General features: G+C 46.4%; 1 protein-coding gene across 3 annotated transcripts in view; it reads left to right on the top strand.

Annotated features, from left to right (window-relative positions):
- Positions 1-17,719, top strand: part of LOC119978591 (transmembrane and death domain protein 1-like) — a 42,073-nt gene extending 24,354 nt beyond the window's left edge. For all 3 annotated transcript variants that reach the window (XM_038820357.1, XM_038820356.1, XM_038820355.1), the window contains exons 2-5: positions 2,766-2,942; positions 4,837-4,956; positions 12,108-12,260; positions 17,164-17,719. In XM_038820357.1, coding sequence (XP_038676285.1) covers positions 2,792-2,942; positions 4,837-4,956; positions 12,108-12,260; positions 17,164-17,546 — 807 coding nt within the window. In that variant the 5' untranslated portion in view covers positions 2,766-2,791 and the 3' untranslated portion in view covers positions 17,547-17,719. The remainder of the gene's footprint in view (positions 1-2,765; positions 2,943-4,836; positions 4,957-12,107; positions 12,261-17,163) is intronic.
- Positions 17,720-24,211: the final 6,492 nt, after the last annotated feature.

Raw genomic sequence — 24,211 nt, 5'->3', positions numbered from 1 at the left:
ACCAAACTGTAGTTAGCTCCTGTGGTGTTTTGAAACCATTGGTATTCACCCTCAGAATGTTGTTTTTTGATTTTTTAATCTTCTCCACCTCATTCCATTGTATTAACATTCTGATTGGGTTGATACAATCAACAGTCAAAGGAGAACAGTCAGAGAAAGGAGGGATCAAGTGAGACACACACTCATAAATATACAAACAGGGTGAAATCATATAAATAAATGAAGACGAGTATGAAATGTTTAAGTTCTAATCATAACCAAGGCATCAATTGTTTAAGATAATAAAGCCCAGTACAATTTCATCACGAGGGAGAGTCCCCTATTTCAAATCAGTCTTTGCCTGACTTATGGAACTCTTCACCTTCCTCGCTCCAATAAGTCTTAAGAACTTAAGAAACAAACTGAATCACTTCCACCTATTGCACAATTGGATTGGTTTTGTCTCTTCTCTCTAATGTTTATCGTCTCCAATACTTTTGGCACCAAGCATCGTCTTAAATCCAGGGCGGCACGATTGTTAGCACTGCTGCCTCACATCTCCAGGGACCCGTGTTCCATTCTGACCTTGGTGAACGTCTTTGTGGAGTTTGCATGTTCTCCCCATGTCTGCATAGGATCCCTCTCACTGTCCAAAGATGTGAAGGTTAGATGGGGTTACGGGTATAGGGTGGAGGAGTGGGCCGAGATAGGGTGCTCTTTCGGAGGGTCAGTGCAGACTCAATTGGACGTCAGACCTGCCAGCCCCAGAATGAATGCAGAGGCCGTCGGATGTAGAGGTGGGCTGTGCGGAAGGCCTGCCTCTGTGCTTTGGCACTTTGTTAAACAAATTTTTAAAAGAAATAAAACAGCAAACAGTCCTCCTGCCCTCATTCCTCAACTCCCCCCATTCCCCACACACTCCCCTTGTCCCATGCATGCCAGCCTATGCCACCTCATATCCCTCACCCAACCCCCCCCCCCCCCCCCCGCCATCCCCCCCGCACCGCCTATAATACCCCTATGCAAATCCATATCCCTCTACCCACGCCTACGGCCTCTCATAACATTGATGCCAACTTATTCCCCTCTTCCTAATCTCCATGGCCCCTCATACCCCCTATACTCCCACATTCTCATTGCCCTTATTATTTTAAAATGTTATTGTTAAGATGCAATAAACAGAATTGGACAGCTTGTGTATTCCAGAATGGTATCAAGAAATGGCAAATTATGTTGGATATTAAGCAACAAAGCTTAAATTACAATGAAGTGTATTAACAGATAAACATTTATTTTTCTGACAACTATTTTAGCAGAGGCACCTTACATACACAGATTAATGTCAGTGCTAAGATCTGTGCACAAATATCCCACAGAATAATTTTAGGACCAGGAAGGCATACAAAACAGAACCTGTGGATTTTAGAATGAGAAAGAATATTTCACTGAAATAGCTCACTATCCCCCAGTATTTGAAGCCTATTATATGGAAAATTATTGGTTGCTGCCAAACAGCCACAGTTCTAATTGCGCCGATCTCCAGTTTCAAGGCAGCTCAGGAACCAGCTATTGAATAAAAGCACACCTTGCTATTTCAATAATAGGGCATTCGTTGATTAGAGTTGTTTTGTTATGCTCTTGACGTAGCATAAGCTACTTCCTTGATGTGCACTCTGACAAAGGAAGGTTCAGACTTGGAGATAGCTTAAACACGTTTATTAAACTGTTAATAATTCTCCTACTTGGATTCAACTCTCCTGTTAATCCTGCTATAGCTACTCAGACTGACGAACCAGTCTGCTACAATCCAGGTGGTGGGTGTGATGTGTTTCAAGTTAACCCTGTGTACTCACTGAGAGTTTCCACTGGAAAGAGGAAGATCATGTGTGCTGTGTCCTTTTATATGGGTTGGTGTAATGCTCCCCTGTGGTAGTGTCACCTCTGTGTGTTTCATGAAAGCCCATTGGTCGTGTCCTATCTTACTGGCCCATTGGGTGAATGTCTGTGTGTCATGTCTCTGGTGCTCCCTCTAGTGTCTATCTAGTCTACGTGTATTTACATTAACCCCTCGTGTATTTACGGTGATGCATATCACCACAAGAGTGAAGACCCTATCCCACCACCAGCAGAAAAGAAGCTTCAATCTTTGAAAAACCCTTGGCATATTAGCCAGTCCTACTCACTGCCAGGGCTAGAGCTTTTCTTCACAGGAAAGAATTGTTGAAAGAAGTTCCCTGCACCAGACAAATCCCTTATTCATTTTTGAATTGGGTGCAGGGACCTGGGGAAGGAACAGAACTCAGGGATCGGGGTGGATCAGACCACCAGATACAGGCTCAGTCCATTAGGTGCTCAGGATCCAGGTGGAAGCTGGTGCTAAAATGAGGCAGGTGAGATGTTGAGTAAGCCTCAGGCAGGAGCCACAAAGGGCTTACCTTGGAGACAGCAACCGTTAGGTTCCGAGATGAAAACTACCTTGGTACCATCTACCTTGGAGACAGGGGTTGTATGGAAATATGTACTGCAAGAAACTAGGACACTGACAGCTACATGAATAATACTCTAATGGATGGAAGTGAGCTGATAATCTTGAAAATATTTTAATGAAAAATCTTTATTCCCAATGTTCATAATTTGTAAGCAAAGTTAACACATCATGGAATTGAGTGTATCATTGGTATGGCTGGTCACGGCATATTCTGTGTGCAGCAAAAACACATTCGCAAAACAGTCCCATAGATATCTCTTTCATTTACTGATGGATATATTCACATTCTTTCCTTTAGCTGCTGATGATATAGGACTTCATCAAATGACTCGAATAGCAGAACTGCTCACCACTGTTGAATGTGAGGAACTTCACGCAAAGCTTACTCAGCCTGAGAAAGACATTATGAAGGAGATTGACGAAATGTTGGAGGGAAATGACAATTTATTCAAGACCAGGAAACGCAGAGAAATCAGTAGGTAATCTCAACTAACTGACCTGATGCTCCCACATCAAGCCTGGCCTGTAATGTTTCCATCCTAGTGCGTTACAACCGAAAAATGTGAAGTATTCTCATTGTAAGTGTCCTGCATTTGAATGTATTGGGGTAGATTTTCTGTCAGCCTGAACTTTGGGCAATTAGAGGCCAGAGGGCACTGATTTTCAGCAGAGAGCAGATGGTGGGCACTCCCAGCTCCCCATCGTCCCACAGGGAGGCCTAAATCCATCTCACTAGTGCAAAATGGAGCCATTTTAACAGCTACCAAGCTTATTTCTCACCAATTGAGGAGTGTTAAACTTGCCCCTTAAGAATCAATGTTTAATCCTACATTTTGAAAGATAATGTGGTTTAATAAGTTATGTCTAACATACTCTGACAAGAATGAATGCATTAACCTTATTGCCTTTGAAATGAATAAAGTGCTGGTTCAGAGATGCATTTACTATCCCTTTTAAATGGCTACGGTTCCTTACTTTGACTGTGATATGACACCCTGGGCTAGTGCGCAGTCAATTCCAGCCCCACCTGACCCGGAGTCACAACACAAGTGAATACACCAATAATTCTTTGAACAATACCAAAGTCTTTGGCCCTTGGTCTCCCAATAATTACAGTCACCAGGTTTGTCAGCTTATTTATAACAAGAACTATAATGAAATCTGCAGCAAATACAACTGATTAACTATTATCTAATTTCTAATTCCCCACTTTAACTTGCCCCCAACCCTCAACATACACATGACAGACAGACAGGGAAGAAAGGGGTGAAGAAAAACCTAAGCAAAAGGGAAAAAAGTTTTTGTTTCAGAAGGGTGTTTCCAGCTCCTTACTCCTCTTCAAATATTGCTTTCAGTTCAAGGTTTCAATGTACATTCCTTCAGGTACCTGTAGTATCAGGAATATAGCACTCATTGCCAATCTGGAGAGAGAGAGAGAGAACAGGTTATTGTCTTTGTTTGCAGATTGTAATGGATTCTCTGCAGGTTCATTCCTTCAGGTTCTCTGCAGCTTCAGGAATACAGCACTTCAGGAATACAGTATTCACAGCCTTTCTGGAGAAGGAAAGAAATGCAGGTGCTCATCTTTCTGTGTCTAGGACTCAACTGCTCCCTCAGGTCTCTGAAAACCATCCCAATGGGATAGAATCCAATCACCACCTGTTACCGGGCAGAGCATGACCTTTTGGCCAACAGCAGAGTATTCTCTCCTATAACTAATGAGGTCCTTATTCTCTCTGCTGCTTGGCTTAAAGATACAAGTCTATTAATTACCCAAGGATCAAAAATGATAACGACAAAATAAAAGAAAGGGGAAATAAGGCAATAAACAGGAAGGAAACTTACAACTGGACCATGGTTACACCACAATATTAGTCTGAAACAAATAGCTGTATGCAGCAAATCAAACCAGTGTTATAATCCAGGTTACATCTGGCTGCGGATTTCAATCTGCCTCCCAAGATAGAACTCCAATGGGGGTTTTGCAGTATTATAAGAGAATGGAAGGGAGTGTCTGCTTTCTCATAATGGAGACTGTGCTACATTTGTAAAGTGCCGAGGGTGTCCTGTGCCTACCTAGTGGCTTCACACCGCCCAAAAATTATTTTCCAGTTTCATGATAATTTGCTGGAGGCAGTCTCATACTATTTGTCTTAAGTGTGCTCAGGAATCAGTGAAGGACTGACCTATGCTGTCACTTATATATTTTTACACAGCCAAAACTGCTCTGCACCAACACACAAGTGCCAATATGATCACTACCACACATAAAAAACAGTCCTGAAAGGAAATAGCTTTCAGAGAAGAGTTACGATTGTAAGAGACATCTTCTATGTCATTCTCATTATTTATTTATGTCTGTTTCCTAGCCAGTTTCAATGACTGCAACAACATTCTGATTGACTGGTTGAAGAAAGAAGGTGACAGCATGTACTGGGATCGACTGTCTCGTGCACTCAGGCAGGTTGGGCGGGACGATGTTGATAAAGGTATCATCTTCCTTATTGATAATTATTGCAAATGTTTCAGTAGGACACTAATTTGATAATCTGACTTTTTATTTATAGAAAATAAGCTCCATGAGATTCTTAGAACTGAAAGTGACACAGACCTTGTGATGAATTAGAACGTTTTGTGAAGTAACAAGCTCTAGATTAATAAATCAGACAGATACTTATTGCTGTTTTAACCCAAGAAGGAAAGCTAGACTAAGAAAAGGAGAAGGGTATAAGTATTCTCATTTCACACAAACAAGTAGTGACAGAGCATATAATCTAGGCTGAAACCTGCGTGCAATTTTGAGAGACTGAAATATTTTCAACCATGATATCTGCAAGATTAGATTCATTACAGCACATGCATTGTGGATGAATGAATTATAATACAGCTACAAGAATGCATTTACAATTAGCAATGTTAGTCATCTATGTTGCTAATCATAGCAGTAAGAGTTTTGCAGAACATTTAAAAACGTTTCTTCGCTTTCCCAGGAGCGTACTACAAATTATAATTTCATTGAGAAGTGGGAATAATGGATTTATTTCTTTCCCTTCTGCTTGAGAGGGTTACTGCATACTATAATTTCAAGGTTTACAAAGCATTAGAATTAATAACATGACGCTCATACAGCCAAAGAAAAATGCACGGTTTCTCCTACCAACTAATTATAATGAGTTAGTTTGTTTAACATTGTCACAGCTACTCAGTTTGTAAGTTTAATTGTGACAAACCATTAACCTGAACAAATAATAATCACATACAAACTTTATACTGTATGTGCTTGGGAGAATAAGTAACTTCCAATTGAAGACAATGAAAGCGATGCAGTGGCCTTGCACCCGACTTGGTGCCAGGAAGAGGCCGTTGAGGCCTTCATGGACGGCACGGTAGCACATTGGTTAGCACTGATGCTTCACAGCTCCAGAGTCCCAGGTTCTATTCCCGGCTTGGGTCATTGTCTGTGCGGAGTCTGCCCGTTCTCCCTGTGTCAGCATGGATTTCCTCCGGGTGCTCCGGTTTCCTTCCACAGTCCAAAGATATGCGGGTTAGGTGGATTGGCCATGCTGAATTGTTCCTTAATGTCCAAAAAGGTTAGGTGGGGTTATGGTGATAGGGAGGAGGTGTGGGCTTAAGTAGGGTGCTCTTTCCATGGGCCTGTGAAGACTCGATGGGCTGAATGGCCTCCTTCTGCACAGTAAAATTCTATGATTTTCGCGCCAGAACTAATCAGGATAGAAGCTGTATCGAGTTCGATTAACTTTAGCTCCAGCTCCACAAGTGCCTCTTCGGGAGCACATAAATTCCATATGTTGACGCCAATAAGTAACTGGTGTTCAGAGTTAGATCTTTGTATTCTATCAACCAAATTATCTGCTGGAATTCTCCGGCCTTTCCTGTCAGCAGCGCGCACCCACCCATGGGTTTTCCTGTGGCATGAGGTGGCTTCAATGGGAAATCCTATTGACAAGCAGCAACAACAGAGAATCTCGCCACCAGCAAACGGCGGGGGGGACTGGAGAACCCTGCCCAATATGTCCAAAACGCTGTGATATAAAAAGAACAATATGCAGTACCACACGCAAGTCCTCATGATGAGGTGACTGTTACAATCTCAGTTGGTGTTATAACTGAACAGGAAGATCCCAAAATGGAACTCTGGTTCAAAAGACAATCCGTGGGATTCTCCGTCGACGGGATCCTCCACTTCGCCAACAGTACACCCACCCTCGTGGGTTTTCCGACAGCGTGGGCTGGCCACAATGGGAAACCCCATTGGCCGGCTGCCGGAACGGGTGATCCCGCTGCCGGTAGGGTCGCACCAGGAAACAGGGTTGGTGGGACGGAGAATCCCACCCTACCACCCTGTAACTTGGCTTTTGTTTTAGAAAACGTGGAGGAACAGAGTCTCAGGACTGCTAGTTAGTTTTAACAACAAGAACTTTTTTTATTGAACATGAAATATTGGATTATGATACAATACTACTTTACTCCCTCCTTGGCTTCACAAATATACACAGATTTGAAGGTTAACACAATTTCAAATTATTTATTGAGCTACAATGGTCTCAGGGCACAAAGTCCCTTTGAACACAAAGACTGGCAGTGGCAAAACACAAAGGGCGAAATTCTCCCCCCCCCACGACGGGTGGGAGAATAGCGGGAGGGCCTTCCCGACTTTTTTGACGCCCTCCCGCTATTCTCCCACCCCCCCGCCGAAATCCCGACACGAATCGCTGCCGCCGTTTTTTTACGGCCGGCAGCGATTCACAGCTGTTAGAAGGGCCGAAGTCCCAGCCCTTTACGACCTTTTTACGAACGGCAAACACACCTGGTCCTGCCGTTCGTAAAAACGTCGTGACCACCTGGAAAAAAATAACCATGGCACCGATTGGCACGGCAGTACCACGGCCGTGTCAAGGGTGCCATGGGCCCGCGATCGGTGCCCACCGATCGCGGGCAGCGGGCCCGATGCCCGCGCACTATTTGTCCTTCCGCCGCCCCGCAGTATCAATACGCGGGGCGGCTGAGGGGCAACCCGGACCGCGCATGCGCGGGTTTCGCGCAAAAACGCGATGACGTCACCCGCGCATGCGCGGGTGGAGTCTTCCCACCTGCGCATGCGCGGCTGACGTCATATGACGCGTCAGCCGGCGCTAAGTCCGACAAGCGGGTTTAACGATTTTCGTTAAGCCCGACTTGTCGGAGCCTCCGACGTCGGGCTGCTAGCCCCGACGGGGGACCAGAATCGGTCCCCCGTCGGGAAGGGGCGCGATGCCGTAAAACCCGCCCGGGTTTTACGGCGGTTTGACGATTTTTCCCGTTTTGGGAGAATTTCGCCCATACTCTCCATTCCGAGCCCAGTGAATTTCTGTGAATTTTCCCTCAAAATTCCCCCAGATGATTCTTATACCATGAGCCACCTTATCTCACTGAATTCCAGCTTCCCCACAAGTGATTTCAAATTCCTCTTTCAAAAAGACAAACTTTCATATCTCATTTTAAGTAGTGCTTTCTCCCAGTTATTTTCCATCAAGGATTCACTCACAGGTTTTACTCACCTTCCCCCTTCGGGATTTCTTTGTCTTCACAGTTGCTTTATATATCGATTCCCAGACAGTAAGCTTGAGGTAATGATGGGATCAGCCATGATCACACTGAAGGTGTCTAGGCTTGGGAGACTAAATAACCTACTCTTGCTCCTACGTCATGTGTTCAAGGGAGGAGATCCCTTAAAACCCCCTTGTTTTTTCCAACAGTTACTCAGAGAACAGATTTAAGTTTCTAGAAGTAAGCATTTATCATTCACAGCACTTACCCAATACTCATGCTCCTATTTTATTTAAATTACATGTAAGTAAGCCAATAGCAGATTAAGAGCAATGCACCAAACTCATTCTTTCTGGATCATCTTGGCGAAATTCTATTATCCCCACATATTTGTGAGTTAGCATGATGTTGTGTTTCTGACTTTAAAAGCATGGAATTAAATCACTTTACTACATTAGACAAATTCAGTAATTCCATTCCCCAGGGAGAGCAGGCCAGAGAATTACTGCCACATATTGTAGCTCTGTTTCCACCCTGCACTATTTATCAGTGTGATGCTCCATTATGAACACAGGATTAATCAGTTTATCCTCAGATGAATGCATTTCTTTAAATGTAAAGTGCTAACCCACAGGACAGAATTCTCTGTTTTTGAGTCGAAGTGTATTATGAAAAGCTTTCTGTTGGCCAGAATGGCTGGATCCAGTGTCAGATTCGCGGTTAGAAGCTCATTAATTATACACAGGTGAGTTCCCCTCTGAACCACCTGGGGAGTTGGCAGCTGATTTGTCCTCTACTAGCAGCTAGCAGATTCGAAGGTCTGGGCGTGATATGTAAACACTCTCTCCGGCCCAATATCTTCATCAGACCATGCAGGTAGTCCAGAGGCCAGAAGCAAAAGGCAAGCAACCTCAAGGGGAAGTCTGTACCTTGATTCAACTACCCTCCCCCCGAGCTCATCACCTGCTCATCCTATGTGGACCTCGACCTACCCCACCCCGTTCTGGATTCTTCTTGCATCTCCTTACGGTAAACAATGCTGTATCCTTTTGACTCCCTTGTTTGTGAGAATTTCATTCAGGCTTGTTAGGGTCGAGATTCCCTCCCCTCAATCTTCCCTTTGCCATCCGTTGTTTGTCGTCAACATGCACCTTTGCATACCTTTGTACCCTGTTGCCCTTCTATCCCCAGCTTTGGCACAGCCCTCCTTCCACATTGCCCCTCTGGTCTTCATCAACACAACCACTCACCTCAAACAACACCCCTGGTCTAACTTTGAAAAGTTGGAATGGAGGGTCCATGAGTCCTGCAGCACAGTGCTGTCAAAAAAGATCAGCTCAGCATGGAGCTGGAGGGCATCAACCTGTCTGTCCCGGCAGAGTGCCATTCAGTGTAACAGAAATGGCACAGCGTTATGGCATGTAGGCTATGCATTTGCACTCACCCCACTGTTTAATGAGAATTCATGAGATGCAAATGAATGCAAAATGGGATTCACACTGCCAGGCACCAGGAGAGCTGACCCGCCATTTACTCACCATTGGGAGTATTGCAAACTGGTTTTACGCAGGCGGATTTCTGCCTTGTTGGCTCCTGTTGCATTCTCCACTTCTGCCCGCCACCAAACCTATTGCAGGTAGGATGGGAGAATTCCACCCATATTGTTTAGTTAGGATGGAAGGCAGCCAATGGAGTGGCCAGCCAATTTGGGGAGTGGCAGCAGAGAAGTTGTGGTTTTAATGGTTAAGCTTGCCACAGCTAAAATGGCTGTGCTTGGCTGGAGGTCACTGCCCTGCCATTAGAATCATTTACTTTACTAGGGCCTCTGCTGTCCGGCCTCCTGTTACCATCATGTTGGCCTGGCATGGAGGTTACCACTGCTCTCTTCTTCAGGATTAGATTATAATCTTCGAGGCTTCAAGAATGGAGAGTAATCTATATTCCTGTTGACTTGCGATGGTTTTCGCTGCTTGTTTCTTGAAATTGCAGTTGTCTAAATAAGGCCATAAAAGGGGTGGCTACATCCCTATGTCATTTAACGATGGTTTATGATGGAGGAGGGCTCATGTAGTGATCCGGGGTTGTGGCCGCTGGCAAGGGCGCCACTCCCAATAGCTCCAGCAAAGTTCTCGGTGAGTCTGGTGGTGGTGACCACTTTGAAGATCTGGAAGCAGTTTAGACAAAATTTGAAGTTGTGGCCGGGCAGGATGGATGCGAGGTTTCGGATATGGGATGAGAGGGCGGTCAAGGAAATGTAGGACTTGCTTCGTGGGGGATGATTTGCAGGCCTCCTCGTTGCTGGAGGCGGTAATGTCACCGGGAGGGCTGAGAGGGGGGTTGTTTTAGCGATCTGTGGGAGGATGCTGGAGGAGTGTAGGGTGTCTATGGAGGGGATTAAGGTGAAGTGAGAGGAAGAGCTGAGGGGGCAATGGAAGAGGAATTGTGGTGTGAAGTGCTGTGGAGGGTAAATACCTCAACCTCTTGTGCGAGGCTGGGGCTGATACAGTTGAAAATCGTGCATAGGGCGCACCTCACAAAATTGAGGCTGAGCCGGCTGTTTGAAGGGGTGGATGATGTCTGTGAGCAATATGGGAGGGGCCCTGCAAACCACTTTCTCATGTTTTGTTCTGGCCCGAAGCTGGAAAAGTTTTGGCGGAGGTATTTAACCCAATCATGGGGGGTCTTGCATACGGATGTGGAGCCTGGTCCCCTAGAAGCCATTTTCAGGGTATCGGACCGGCCTGAGTTGCAGGCGGGTGCGGGGCAGATTTTTAGCCTTTGCCTTGCTGATTGCTTGTAGTCGGGTCCGATTGGGGTTGTGGTCGGGGGGTGGGGGGGGGGGGGTGGTGAAGGAGGAGTGTACGATTCTTGGGGGTATTGGGCTTTGTTTATTATGCATTTTCGGGAGCTGGTTGCCGTTGAATGCTGAGGGGGGAGGAAGGAGTGATTGTGGGCTTTGGGAGGGGTACTGATGTGTTATCTGTGCTGGTCTAACATCGACTGCAACTGGATGCAGTAATACGAGAAACAGGCTTCCGACACAGGAGATGGTCCAACACTGTTTGATTGAACCTGTTGATTGCTGCACATAATCTGCTGTGGGTTGACACTCTATTAACCGAACTGATAACCTCCTACTGGCTTGACCAGACTAGCTCTCTACCACATGGTGATGATGTCCATTGGCCTGTGCACTGTGACTATCTCCCTAGCCATGTCCTGTGAGAGAGAGAGAGCCTTAATGCCCTGTGGGCTTATAGTGGTGGTGTCCTGTCTGGTGATTGGTTGTTCTGTGTCATGTGTGTTCATTGGTTATCCTGTGTGTCAATCACTGCCTGTCTGCATCTTATGATATACATGAGTGGATATTATGATAGGTACTGTTTTCTTTTTTATATTGTTGGGGGTGTTTTGTTTCTGTTTCTCTTCTGTATGGTGAAAATGTTGAAAATGTGGCGAATAAAAATATTTTTTAAAAAGTTTAATCTGACACCCATGCAGTATCAATACGGTATGCATTACAGACTAGGCCACTACTTATTGCTGTGACTCTGGGAATCTGCAGGTATTAGCAAACAAGAAGACCAAGGGTGGGATTTTCTGGCCCTTCCTGCCAGCTGGATCCTCTAGTCCCGCCGAAGGGTTCCCCAGCAGCGGGTTCGGACGAGCTACGCAAAACACCATAGACATGAAATGAAATGAAATGAAAATCGCTTATTGTCACGAGTAGGCTTCAAATGAAGTTACTGTGAAAAGCCCCTAGTCGCCACATTCCGGCGCCTGTTCGGGGAGGCTGTTACGGGAAATCGAACCGTGCTGCTGGCTTGCCTTGGTCTGCTTTCAAAGCCAGCGATTAGCCCTGTGAGCTAAACAGCCCCTTCATCAGGAGGACTGGGAGATCCTGCTGACAGCCTCTACCACCGGAACATATGCCGTGGAGGGGCCTGAGATAAAATGTTATGGTGACAATGTGTTCACATTTTCAGCATTATATTTTCATGAAGTATTACTTGAGGAGGGGGGGGGGGAGGAACTCTTACAATGGAAAATGTTTGCCTAAATATGAAAAACAAATGTCACTTCTTTTTACCAGAACTGCGGAAGAACATGAACCAGGACAAGACTTTGGAAGTGAATAAGAATATTGTGGAATATGGTAAAACATTAGAACATGCCCACTCCTCCCTGATTGTGACTGATGATGAGATTAAAATCGAAGAAAATAACCGAGACAAGCGTAGTGAATGTAAGTTCAAATTATACCAGTTGTACCTGTATGTGGAGTCACAATTAATTACTGTCACACTGCAGAACAAGAGAGCATGTTTCTGTTTTAGTCTTTCGCGGGTATGGGCGTAACTGCTAGGCCAGCATTTATTGTCCATCCTCAAATATCCAGGAGAAGGTGGTCGTGAGCTGTCCTTTGAACTACAGCAGTCCATGGGATTCATGTGCACCCACAGTGCTGTTAGGGAGGGATTTCCAAGATTTTGACTAGCAACAGTAAAGGAACGGTGATATATTTCCAAGTCAGGATGGTGGGTGACTTGGAGGTAAACTTCGAGGTTGTGCTGCCCTTTTCCTTCTAGATGGTAACGGTCATGGGTTTGGAAGGGGCAATTGAAGTAGACGTGATGAGTTGCTGCAGAGTATCTTGTAGACAGTGCACACTGACTCAATCATAGAAGGACTGAATGTTTGTGGATGCGGTGCCAATCAAGTAGGCTGCTTTGTCCTGGATGGTGTCGAGCTCATCAAGGCAAGTGGAGAGTATTCCATCACACTCCTGACTTCTGCCTTGTTGATGGTGGGCAGGCTTTGGGGAGTCAGATATTTGCTCTCGGGCCAGGTGCACAGATACTGGGAATGCTCAGCTCTGCAAAACTGCCCACTCGCAATTGGGATTTTCATTAGAATTCAGGTTTGCCATCCCCAGAATGGGTGCTGAGGCTGCCTGACACAAAAACAGGAATGGACAAAGATCTGCCTCTGTGCTCCGGCACTTTGTTGAATTAAATTAAAACAAAAATAAAAATGAAGAACAGCCTGCAAGCTCCCTCACCTTCCCCCACACACTTCCTTCCCCCATCCATGCCAACCTATGCCAACCCATGCCAATCCATGCACCCCACCCACACCCCATGCAATTCTTGTCCTTACACCAACCCATGCCCCTTTCCCCATCCCCCATGTTCCCTCACACTCCCTATGCTTCCCAACATCCCCATCGCCCTTATTCCAACTTGGTGCCAACACATACCAATCCATACCCTCCACCACCATTTGTACCTCACCCCTCCATGCCAATTGACTAGGTTTGCCAGTTCCTTGACAATTTGACAGTTTCTTACTAGTTTTGCACTGCAGAAACTCACCAAGGGTCCTTGGACAGCCCTTTGAAACCCATGACCAGTTTCATCAAGAAAGGCAAGGGCAGCAGATGCACAGGAACAGCATCACCTGAAAATTCTGCTCCAAGTCACACACCACCCTGACATGAAAATATATCGCCATTCCTTCACTGTTGCTGAGTCAAAGTCCTGAAAATTCCTCCCTAATAGCACTGTGGGTGTAAGTGCACCACGTGGACTTCTTCCATTCAAGAAGGTAGCTCACCATCACCTTCTGAAGGGAAATTAGGGATGGGTTTTAAATGCTGGCCTGGCCAGTGATACCCACATCTCACAAATGAATTAAACAGAAGCTCCTTGGTTGCATTGACAGTTCCAATTCTGCACCATTTACACATAATCATGTTTAATTTAACAATCCCAAAGGGAGCTTTGCCTCTTCCAAAGCTGGCCCCGGATCATATCCTAAGAGTAGCTCACCCCCCCCCCCCCCCCACCCCCCCATAATGATACCCTGGCTACCAAACAAATCCACCAGACCTACACTTACATGAACACTTCAGTTTTCACACTCCGAGACTACCGAAATCCCACTCAGAGAAGACAGCCGGTTATTTAAATGGTCAGCAGCCTCCATAATCTGCGCATGTGCAAAATGCGGCCAGATTCTAATCATGTCGGTGAAAATCAAAAGTGCCGTGTTCGGGGGTGAAACTCTGAGTTTCCAAGCATACCTGCCACCGCAGACAGGCTCTCTGACCTGGCGAAAACCGGCACCGGAGTTATGGCCTGGTAAAAACGGTCTCTCATCATTTCATTTTCCCTTCTCTTTCACTTTGGAGGTCAGATACAAGAGCCAGAAAAAACCATTGAAGTTCTGGAATCGGATTTGGACAGCCACCAAGCAAATATACTCAAATTCAAAATTCATCACCTGCTTCTGAATCTACCATTTTATGAATCATTTGCTTTCTGCTAACAAAATATGACACCCATAAACCTGTCTTTTACAGTGGAGAAACTATGAAAGATTGCTGAGTTTTCTGAAGTTCAAGGAACCTGTTATAAACTGCATGGATCTCCACTAGTGTACAAATATGAAGTGGAGATGCCTGTGTTGGACTGGGGTGGGCACAGTAAGAAGTCTTACAACACTAGGTTAAAATCCAACAGGTTTATTTGGAATCACTAGCTTTTGGAGCATTTCATCATGAGATTAATTTGTTCTTAATCTAGGACAAAAGGTCGACACATCATTGGCCAAAGGGCCTGTTGTGTGCTGTATTTTTCTATGTTATATGTTCTATGTAAACCTGTTGGACTTTAACCTGGTGTTGTAAGATTTCTTACGATGTACAAATAGATATGGGGTGCTATTTGATGGAGGTTCAGGGAGTGGAACCCCTTCCTGTTGATGCACGGCACTCTCTGATGGTCCGCTGCGTGCAAAGTGATATTAGTGCCATCAACAGCCCCCTGGACTTGGGCCATCCCGGCGATGGCAGAGAATCCTGCTGCCCGGGCATCTTGTTGGCCCTGGTCCATGTCAATGTTTATATAGTTTGCAGCCCAGGATGCACATGTCAGCTGTAGCTTATAAAATGCCACACATGTCTCCACTCGAACCCTGGAATGCCCCTGAAGCACAGAAGTTCAGAACTGTGATGACCTTGATGGCCACCTGGAGAAGGTATCCGCTTCCTTCACATGGTACCAAATCAGCGAGGACATGCCAGAGGTGCCACATCATCCCCTTGTTGAGGCGGAGCGTCTTGTAACACATGCTGTCCGTCATCTGTTCAAAAGACCAGCGACGCCTGTAAACATTGGGTCATCGCCAGCCTCCCCCGCTGGGCCCCTCCCGAGCCTGATGAGTGGCCAGATCCTCAGGGTGTGGGGCGAGGCCCTGCACAAGGGCTGCTGCCTCAAGCCTCTGTCGATGCCAGCAGCACCATGAGGGCAGCTTCCACAGGGTCCAAGATATCATCCACCCCGTGCAATTTCTCTAAGTATTGGAGAGAGTGAGAGCCTGACAACCAGCGGTGCCATCCATCCCAGGACCCTGCAGTCATCCATTGCTTCCCTCCTCTCCCCCCACATGCCATCCCCAGCTGCAGCGGGGTCCCTGGTCACCGGACCCCAGACCCTGTACCCCGGACACCCGCACGTACCGTTACCTGGCCCGGGCGTTAGTCCCCTCCCTGGTGCACACACCCACGCACTGATCATGGAAATGTTCCCGATGCTGGGGCCCAGCCCCTGGGTGTTCGGATGTTGGCTGCTGTGTCCGTGGTTTTGTTTCCTGCAGTGTTCAGACAAAGTGCTCAGGCATCATGGTCTGATTGATATACCAGGCAATAACTCTCACATGCTACATGGCATGCCTACCCACTTGAATCCACATGGGAGCAGTGACGTGCTCATTTAACTATGATTACCAATTCCCTATTAGCAATAGCCTTCAGCCTGGCGGCCAGTGGCCTCAGGGTGGGAGTTATGGGCGGTCGGGGAAACAGACAGGCAAGGGCTGGGGTTGCTTCCGTAATGGGTACTCACGATCCACGGGGTGGCTTGGCAGACCTGCAGACACTGAGACACCCACCCTCTCCCAGCCCAGGGACAAGACCTCCACCAATGGCAAAGCCCCTCTACAGGGCTTCCTCATCCCCCCCCCCCCCCCCACCCCACCGAGCAGTGGGGCAGCAACCCAGATCCCAGGCTCATTGCCTGGGAGCAATGATGGCTGCTCACCTACTCGGATCCCCACAGCAGCCATTCCAGGAGGTGGTTGGATCACGGGAAGCCATTAGATAGGGGGTCATTCTCATTAATTGTATGGAGATTGACTTTAAGTGGTGATTATTGATTTCTCTCCATGTGGAATCCTGATTACGCCAACAGGAGCAGGCTGGTTAGATCGCAAACTGATTGCCGCCCGGCGCGGTTCTCGGTTTTGGCCTCTCCTGCAATCTAACAGCCGTGTCGTGCATTCGCTCAAGCTTGATGCGGCCGTAAACTGACGCCCATAATTTAGGTTCATTGAACCTCTTGAAAAAGAATCCATACCACCTCAATTCTGAGGTACGATCATTCAAACAACTACCGGCACAAAAGAAATGGAGTATGGTCAGAATTTACGTTTGGTTTAATGCTCATCACTAACAAAATCACATTCAATGTGCACACCTGTATCAGTGTTGCCAGTTCTTACATTATAGCTCTGCAGGATCTTGTGATTTTTTTTTTTTGCTTCCTCTTCTTGAGATGAGGTGCTTTGGTGTTACTCAATAACCCATTAAGCTGCACAAATGAGATAACAAAAAAATAATTGCCCAATTAATACACGTTAAGTAACAGGATGGGAGCCAAAGTTAACTCACTCTCGTGAGTTGACGAACCCATTGCTATGCCAAACACTGAACTGCGTCTTGTCAACGTAGTTTGTGTTGATGGTTTGTGAAGAAATCGATAGTACATCACAATTGCTCTAAGTTGGTTCTCTATTTTACAAATCCTTTCCCGACAATACCAATAGCTGACACCTTGCTCCTTAAACCAATTTGGATACAATACTTGGACTATAAGGCAAATAATTCCTTCTGTTAAGTAGAAGTTGCAAACAAAGGAAAACAATGAGCATTTATTGAGAGCTTGAGGGCCATGGATGTTTTGGCATAAAGTGTGCTCACTCATTTACCTCACGCTCCCTCTCACAAACGCTTTACTCCATGCTCATACAATTTTCTCATTTGTACATTTATCGATCAGTGATCTGATGGAATCTTTTTTTATTTTCAGTTCTGGAAATTAACTGGGATGAGCTGGAGCTAATTGTTGAAATGGAAAAACTCCCACCTTATCCGAGAGAACTTACGGAAGGATTCCGGACAGTTCTTTGGGGGGTGCTTTTTGGATTTGTTGGCTCCGCCTTCTTGGGTGCTGTGAGCCTATATTTTATCATTAAAATAACAGAGGAAGACTGTATGGAGATAATGCGTCGATCCAGTGTGCTGCACCGCATCAAACGTCGAAGTAAACCAGTGCAGCGAATGGTCTACTCTTCTGACGATGAAAGTTCACATAGAGCCAAACCATCGAAGCAGTTCAGACACTACTTCCCTTCATTCCGTGCAACAAATCATAGCCGAGAAAAGTCAAAAGCAAATATGACCACAAACTGAAATAGCACTGAGTCACATGTAGTGCTCAATGCGAAAGGAAATCTAGAAATTATCAGGTTGCTTTGATTGGCATTCGAAAGGGAGATTTCTGTTCCCACAGTGACGAGGAAAATTCCAAAACTTTGGCCTTGCGCATTTGTTACGCTGGACATGGAAATAAAGACCAGTAATGGACACATAACTTACATTGAATTGAGTCTTTCTTAAGATGTGAGGTTGGCTTGTGCACACAGTTGTTTGTCATTAGCTGACTGGAGTAGGTGACGTCTCTTGCAAAGATTTGTTTCATCAAAATTGTAATAGACAACCAAGGGGGAGAATAATTGTAGTCTGAAATTCTTGAGGTTTACCTTAAAGGAATACAATGTGCAACTTAACCAGAACCTGCCCCATACTCACTCGGCATGTTAGGTGAAAATTGAGGTATGGAGAATACTCACTTTACAAAATGCCCCAGTTAAGAAATATCAGCATCATAGGCTTCATTGAAGAGATTTAAAGTTTACATAGCCCCACTGTATGAAAGCCAAGAAAGTTAAAAGGAGGGAACCAAAACATTGGGCGAGATTCTCCGCACTCCCGACGGTGCGGAGAATAGCGTGGCTCGTAAAATTTTACGGCCACGCTGTTCCGACGCCCTCCCGCTATTCTCCCCCCCCCACGCCCAACTCCCGACACGAATCGCTGCCGCCGTTTTTTTACAGTCGGCAACGATTCACAGCTGATGGATGGGCCGAGTTCCCAGCCCTTTACGGCTGTTTTTACGAACGGCAAACACACCTGGTCTGGCCGTTCGTAAAAACGGCCGTAAACTCTCGCTTTTTATAACCATGGCACCGATTGGCACGGCAGTACCACGGCCGTGCCAAGGGTGCCATGGGCCCGCGATCGGTGGGCACCGATCGCAGGCAGCGGGCCCGATGCCCGCGCACTATTTGTCCTTCCGCCGCCCCGCAGTATCCATTCGCGGGGCGGCTGAGGGGCATCCCGGCCCGCGCATGCGCGGGTTTCGCGCAAATAAGCGATGACGTCATCCGCGTATGCGCGGGTCGGAGTCTTCCAATCCGCGCATGCGCGGCTGACATCATATGACGCGTCAGCCGGCGCTAACTCTGGCAAGCGGGCTTAACGAAATTCGTTAAGCCCGTGATGCCGGAGTTTACGGCGTTGGGCTGCTAGCCCCGACCGGGGACCAGAATCGGTTCCCGGTCGGGAAGGGGGGGGGCTGGCGTCAAACCCGCCCGGATTTGACGCCAGCCTTACGATTTCTCCCGGTTTGGGAGAATCGCGCCCATTATTTTTCCAGATAAATAAAAATATGATTAGAAAGGATGAATTTAAGTCAACTAAAAAGCAAACTACCGCTTTGGATTCATACGGGACATTAATATAGAATCCTTCTGATTCTTTTTTTAAATAAATTTAGAGTACCCAATTAATTTTTTTTCCAATTAAGGGGCAATTTAGTGTGTTCCATCCACCTACCTTGCACATCTTTGGATTGTGGGGGCTAAACCCACGCAAACACCGGGAGAATGTGCAAACTCCACACAGTGACCCAGAGCCGGGATCGAGCATGGGACCTCGGCACCGTGAGGCAGCAGGGCTAACCCACTGCGCCACCCTGCTGCCCTCCTTTCTGATTCTGACCTCGGATGACTGTGTGGAGTTTGTATGTTTTCCCTGTGTTTACGTGGGTTTCCTCCAGGTACTCAGGTTTCCTCCCACAGTTATAAAGATGTGCAGGTTAGGTGTATTGGCCATGCTAAATTGTCCTTTAGTCCAGTTACGGGGATAGGATTGTGACGTGGGACTAGGTAGGTTGCTCTTTTGGATGGAGGATCGGTGCTGATTCAATGGGCTGAGCGGCCTCTTCTGCACAATAGGGATCCTATGGATTTTAGTGCATCTGTACATGAAACAGAGAAAGTTAACATGCGTCTCCAACAAGCAAGTCAGAAGGCGGCACGGTGGCGTAGTGGTTAGCACTGCTGCCTCACGGCGCTGATGACCCGGGTTCGATCCCAGCCCCGAGTCACTGTCCATATGGAGTTTGCACATTCTTCCCATGTCTGCATGGGTGTCACCCCCCACAACCCAAAGATGTGCAGGGTAGTTGGATTGGCCACGCTAAATTACCATTTAATTGGAATGTTTTTTTGAAATACAAGCAAGTCAGAATGGAAATGGTATGCTGTCCTCTATTGAAAGGTGTTTGAAGTACAAGAATTGGGGCAGCAGGGTAGCATGGTGGTTAGCATAAATGCTTCACAGCTCCAGGGTCCCAGGTTCGATTCCCCGCTGGGTCACTGTCTGTGTGGAGTATACACGTCCTCCCCCTGTGTGCGTGGGTTTCCTCCAGGCGCTCCGGTTTCCTCCCACAGTCCAAAGATGTGCGGGTTAGGTGGATTGGCCATGCTAAATTGCCCGTAGTGTCCTAATAAAAGTAAGGTTAAGGGGGGGGTTGTTGGGTTACGGGTATAGAGTGGATACGTGGGTTTGAGTAGGGTGATCATGGCTCGGCACAACATTGAGGGCCGAAGGGCCTGTTCTGTTCTGTGCTGTACTGTTCTATGTTCTAAGAAGCCTTCAGTGAGAATACCCCTGGATTACTTTGTGCAGTAATAGGGTTGGATTTTACAGCCCATTACCAAGTGTGTTTCTGCCTTCACACCCACCCCCTGACCCAGTCCCTATAAGACAGTAAGTGAGCAGGTGCTGAAAACAGCATTCTGCCCAATTTAAAAAAATCAATGTCCAGGTAAATCAGTAGACCCAGAGTAATGCTCGGGGAACCCGGTTCAAATCCCCGCCACTGCAAAGGGTGAAATTTGAATGGAATCAAAATCTGGAATTAAAAGTCTACAAATGACCATAAAACCATTGTCAATTGTCGTAAAGACCCATCTGGTTCACTAATGTCCTTTAGGGAAGGAAATCTGCTGGCCTTACCTGGTCTGGCCTATATGTGACTCCAGATCCACAGCAGTGTGGTTGATTCTTAACTGCCCCCTCAACAGCAATTATGGATGGGCAATCACTGGCCCAGCCTGCAATGCCAACATCCCATGAACAAATTTAAAAGCAATTGAAATTTTTGACAAAAGCTGACCTGAATATGAAATTGGCCACACCACAATACAGTTGGTATGGGCAGGTGGCGCGAATGAGCAAGCCAACTGGTTAGAAAGCGGATAGGAAGGAAGGGGTACATCTTTTTGTGGGGGGAATCGCTGTGATCATAGGACGTAAATCTCCATCAACCCTTACTTTGTGCCTCCCTGCTTGACCTCCATAACCAGTCCCACAACTGTCCCCACATCTCGCTTCCTAGACGACCCAACCCCCTTCCCAACCCTAAACACCCAGGACTTACCTTAGTCCTGGATACAGCAATTTGTTTGTGGGCCTGCTTGCAGTCCCAGCAACACCCACAACTGAGCTTTGGCTGCTGGCACTGTTCGAGCTGCTGGCCAATCAGATTGATTGGCAGCTCTCGAGGTCAGGACTTGCTTCCAGTGAGGGGTGGAGGTCCCATTGTGAGCTTGTTTCGGCCACTGCCCCAGCATGTTATTGTAGCCGAGTGGGTTTTTTTCTCTTTCAGTCCGTCAGTTTGAAATGGACCTTTGAAACCAGTATGTGAAATTGTGTTCCCCAGAGAGCAGTGGAGGCAAGAGCATTGAATATTTTTAGGACTGAGAGAGATAGATCCTGAATAACATGGGAGCCAAGTGGGTATGGGGGGTAGACAGGAAAGTGGAGTTCAAGTCACAATCAGATCATCCATGACCTTATCAAATGGCAGAGCAGGCTCGAGTGGCTGAATGGCCTGATGCTGCTCCTAATTTGTAAGTTTGTAATGGGGGATTCCCCTCATCTGTAAAATACAGCTCTTAACCTCTGTACCTGATAAAGGTTAAAATTTGCCAATGCTTTTGTAACACATTGATGCAATCAAAGCATTGTCCTTTGAGGGGAGATAGTAGAATAAGAACATAAGAACGTAAGAATTAGGAGCAAAAATATGCCATCTGCCCCCTCGAGCCTGCCCCGCCATTCAATGAGATCATGGCTGATCTTTTGTCGACTCAGCTCCACTTTCCAGCCCGACCACCATAAGCCTTAATCCCTTTATTCTTCAAAAAACTATCGATCTTTATCTTAAAAACATTTAATGTGGGAGCCTCAACTGCTTTACTGGGCAAGGAATTCCGTAGATTCACAACCCTTTGGGTGAAGAAGTTCCTCCTAAACTCAGTCCTAAATCTACTTCTCCTTATTTTAAGGCTACACCCCCTAGTTCTGTCTTCACCCACCAGTGGAAACAACCTGCCCGCATCTATCCTATCTATTCCCTTCATAATTTTATATGTTTCTGTAAGATCCCCCCTCATCCTTCTAATTTCCAACGAGTACACTCCCAGTCTACTCAACCTCTCCTCATAATCCAACCCCTTCAACTCTGGGATTAACCTAGTGAATCTCCTCTGAACACCCTCCAGCACCAGTACATCCTTTCTCAGGTAAGGAGACCAAAACTGAACACAATACTCCAGGTGTGGCCTCACTAACACCTTATACAATTGCAGCATAACCTCCCTAGTCTTAAACTCCACCCCGCTAGCAATGAAGGACAAAATTCCATTTGCCTTCTTAATCACCTGTTGCACCTGTAAACCAACTTTTTATGACTCATGCACTAGCACACCCAGGTCTCTCTGCACAGCCGCATGTTTTAATATTTTATCATTTAAATAATAATCCCTTTAGCTGTTATTCCAACCAAAATGGAGAACCTCTCATTTGTCAACATTGTATTCCATCTGCCAGACCCTAGCCCATTCACTTAACCTATCCAAATCCCTCTGCAGACTTCCAGTATCCTCTGCACTTTTTGCTTTACCATTCATCTTAGTGTCGTCTGAAAACTTGGACACATTGCCCTTGGTCCCCAACTCCAAATCATCTATGTAAATTGAGGGACACCACTAGCTACTGATTGCCAACCAGAGAAACACCCATTAATCCCCACTCTTTGCTTTATATTAATTAACCAATCCTCTATCCATGCTACTACTTTACCAGTAGACCCAGAGTAATGCTCGGGGAACCCGGTTCAAATCCCCCCCCCCCCCCCCCCCCCCCCCCCCCCCACTGCAGAGGGTGAAATTTGAATAGAATCAAAATCTGGAATTAAAAGTCTACACATGACCATGAAACCATTGTCAATTTTCGTATAAACCCATCTGGTTCACTAATGTCCTTTAGGGAAGGAAATCTGCTGGCCTTACCTGGTCTGGCCTACATGTGACTCCAGATCCACAGCAGTGTGGTTGATTCTTAACTGCCCCCTCAACGGCAGTTATGGATGGGCAATCACTGTCCCAGCCTGCAATGCCCACATCCCATGAACAAATTTTAAAACAATTGAAATTTTTGACAAAAGCTGACCTGAATATGACATTGCCCACACCACAATACAGATGGTATGGGTAGGTGATGCGAATGAGCAAGCCAATTGGTTATAAAGCAGATAGGAAGGAAGGGCAACATCTTTTGGTGGCCCTGTGATCATAGGACGCACATCTCCGAAGGTGATACCCTTACTTTATGCCTCCCTGCTTGACCTCCAAAACCCTTCCCACAACTGCCCCCACATCTTGCTCCCGAGGCTACCCAACCCCCTTCCCAACCCCAAACACCTGGGACTTACCTTAGTCCTGGATCCAGCAATTAGTTTGTGGGCCTGCATGCAGTCCCAGCAGCACCCACAACTGAGCTTTGGCTGCTGGCACTGTTCAAGCTGCTGGCCAATCAGATTGATTGGCAGCTCTCGAGGTCGGGACTTGCTTACAGTGAGGGGTGGAGGTCCCATTGTGAGCTTGTTTCGGCCACTCCCCCAGCATGTTATCACAGCGGAGTGGGTTTTTTTCTCTTTAAGTCCGTCAGTTTGAAATGGACCTTTGAAACCAATATGTGAAATTGTGTTCCCCAGAGAGCAGTGGCGGCAAGAGCATTGAATATTTTTAGGACTCAGAATAAATAGATCCTGATTAACATGGGGGCCAAGTGGGTATAGACGGTAGACAGGAAAGTGGAGTTTAAGTCACAATCAGATCATCCATGGCCTTATCAAATGGCAGAGCAGGCTCGAGAGGCTGAATTGCCTGGTGCCGCTCCTAATTTGTAAGTTTTTAATGGGGGATTCCCCCATCTCTCTGTAAAATGCAGCTCTTAACCTCTGTACCTGTGATGCGACCATCAATTCACTCGAAGACTCGTTTAGAAGTAAACAGTGGTTTTAATTAACTTACAACTTTGCCTGCCTGTGACCGGTACAATACTGAAGGCGGTCCCGCAGGTCTGCTGCTCTTATACTTCCTCTAAAGGGCGGAGCCATGGGCGGAGCCCGTACATGCTCCGACATCTCCCCCTGTGGGTGAAGCCACACAATGGCCCATAGATGGAGCCCACAGGGTTAATAACATAGGATAACGTAATACAGTATACTGCTGAATTAACAGTATTTATACATTCACCACGACCTGATAAAGGCTAAAATTTGCTAAAAGTTTTGTAACACACTGATGCAATCAAAGAGTTGTCTTTTGAGGGGAGATAGTAGAATAGGCCTAGATACCCTTGAGTTTAGAAGACTGATAGGC

The sequence above is a fragment of the Scyliorhinus canicula genome, chromosome 15 (assembly GCF_902713615.1).
Source record: "Scyliorhinus canicula chromosome 15, sScyCan1.1, whole genome shotgun sequence".
Taxonomy (NCBI): domain Eukaryota; kingdom Metazoa; phylum Chordata; class Chondrichthyes; order Carcharhiniformes; family Scyliorhinidae; genus Scyliorhinus; species Scyliorhinus canicula.
This window is presented reverse-complemented; position numbering and strand designations above follow the sequence as displayed.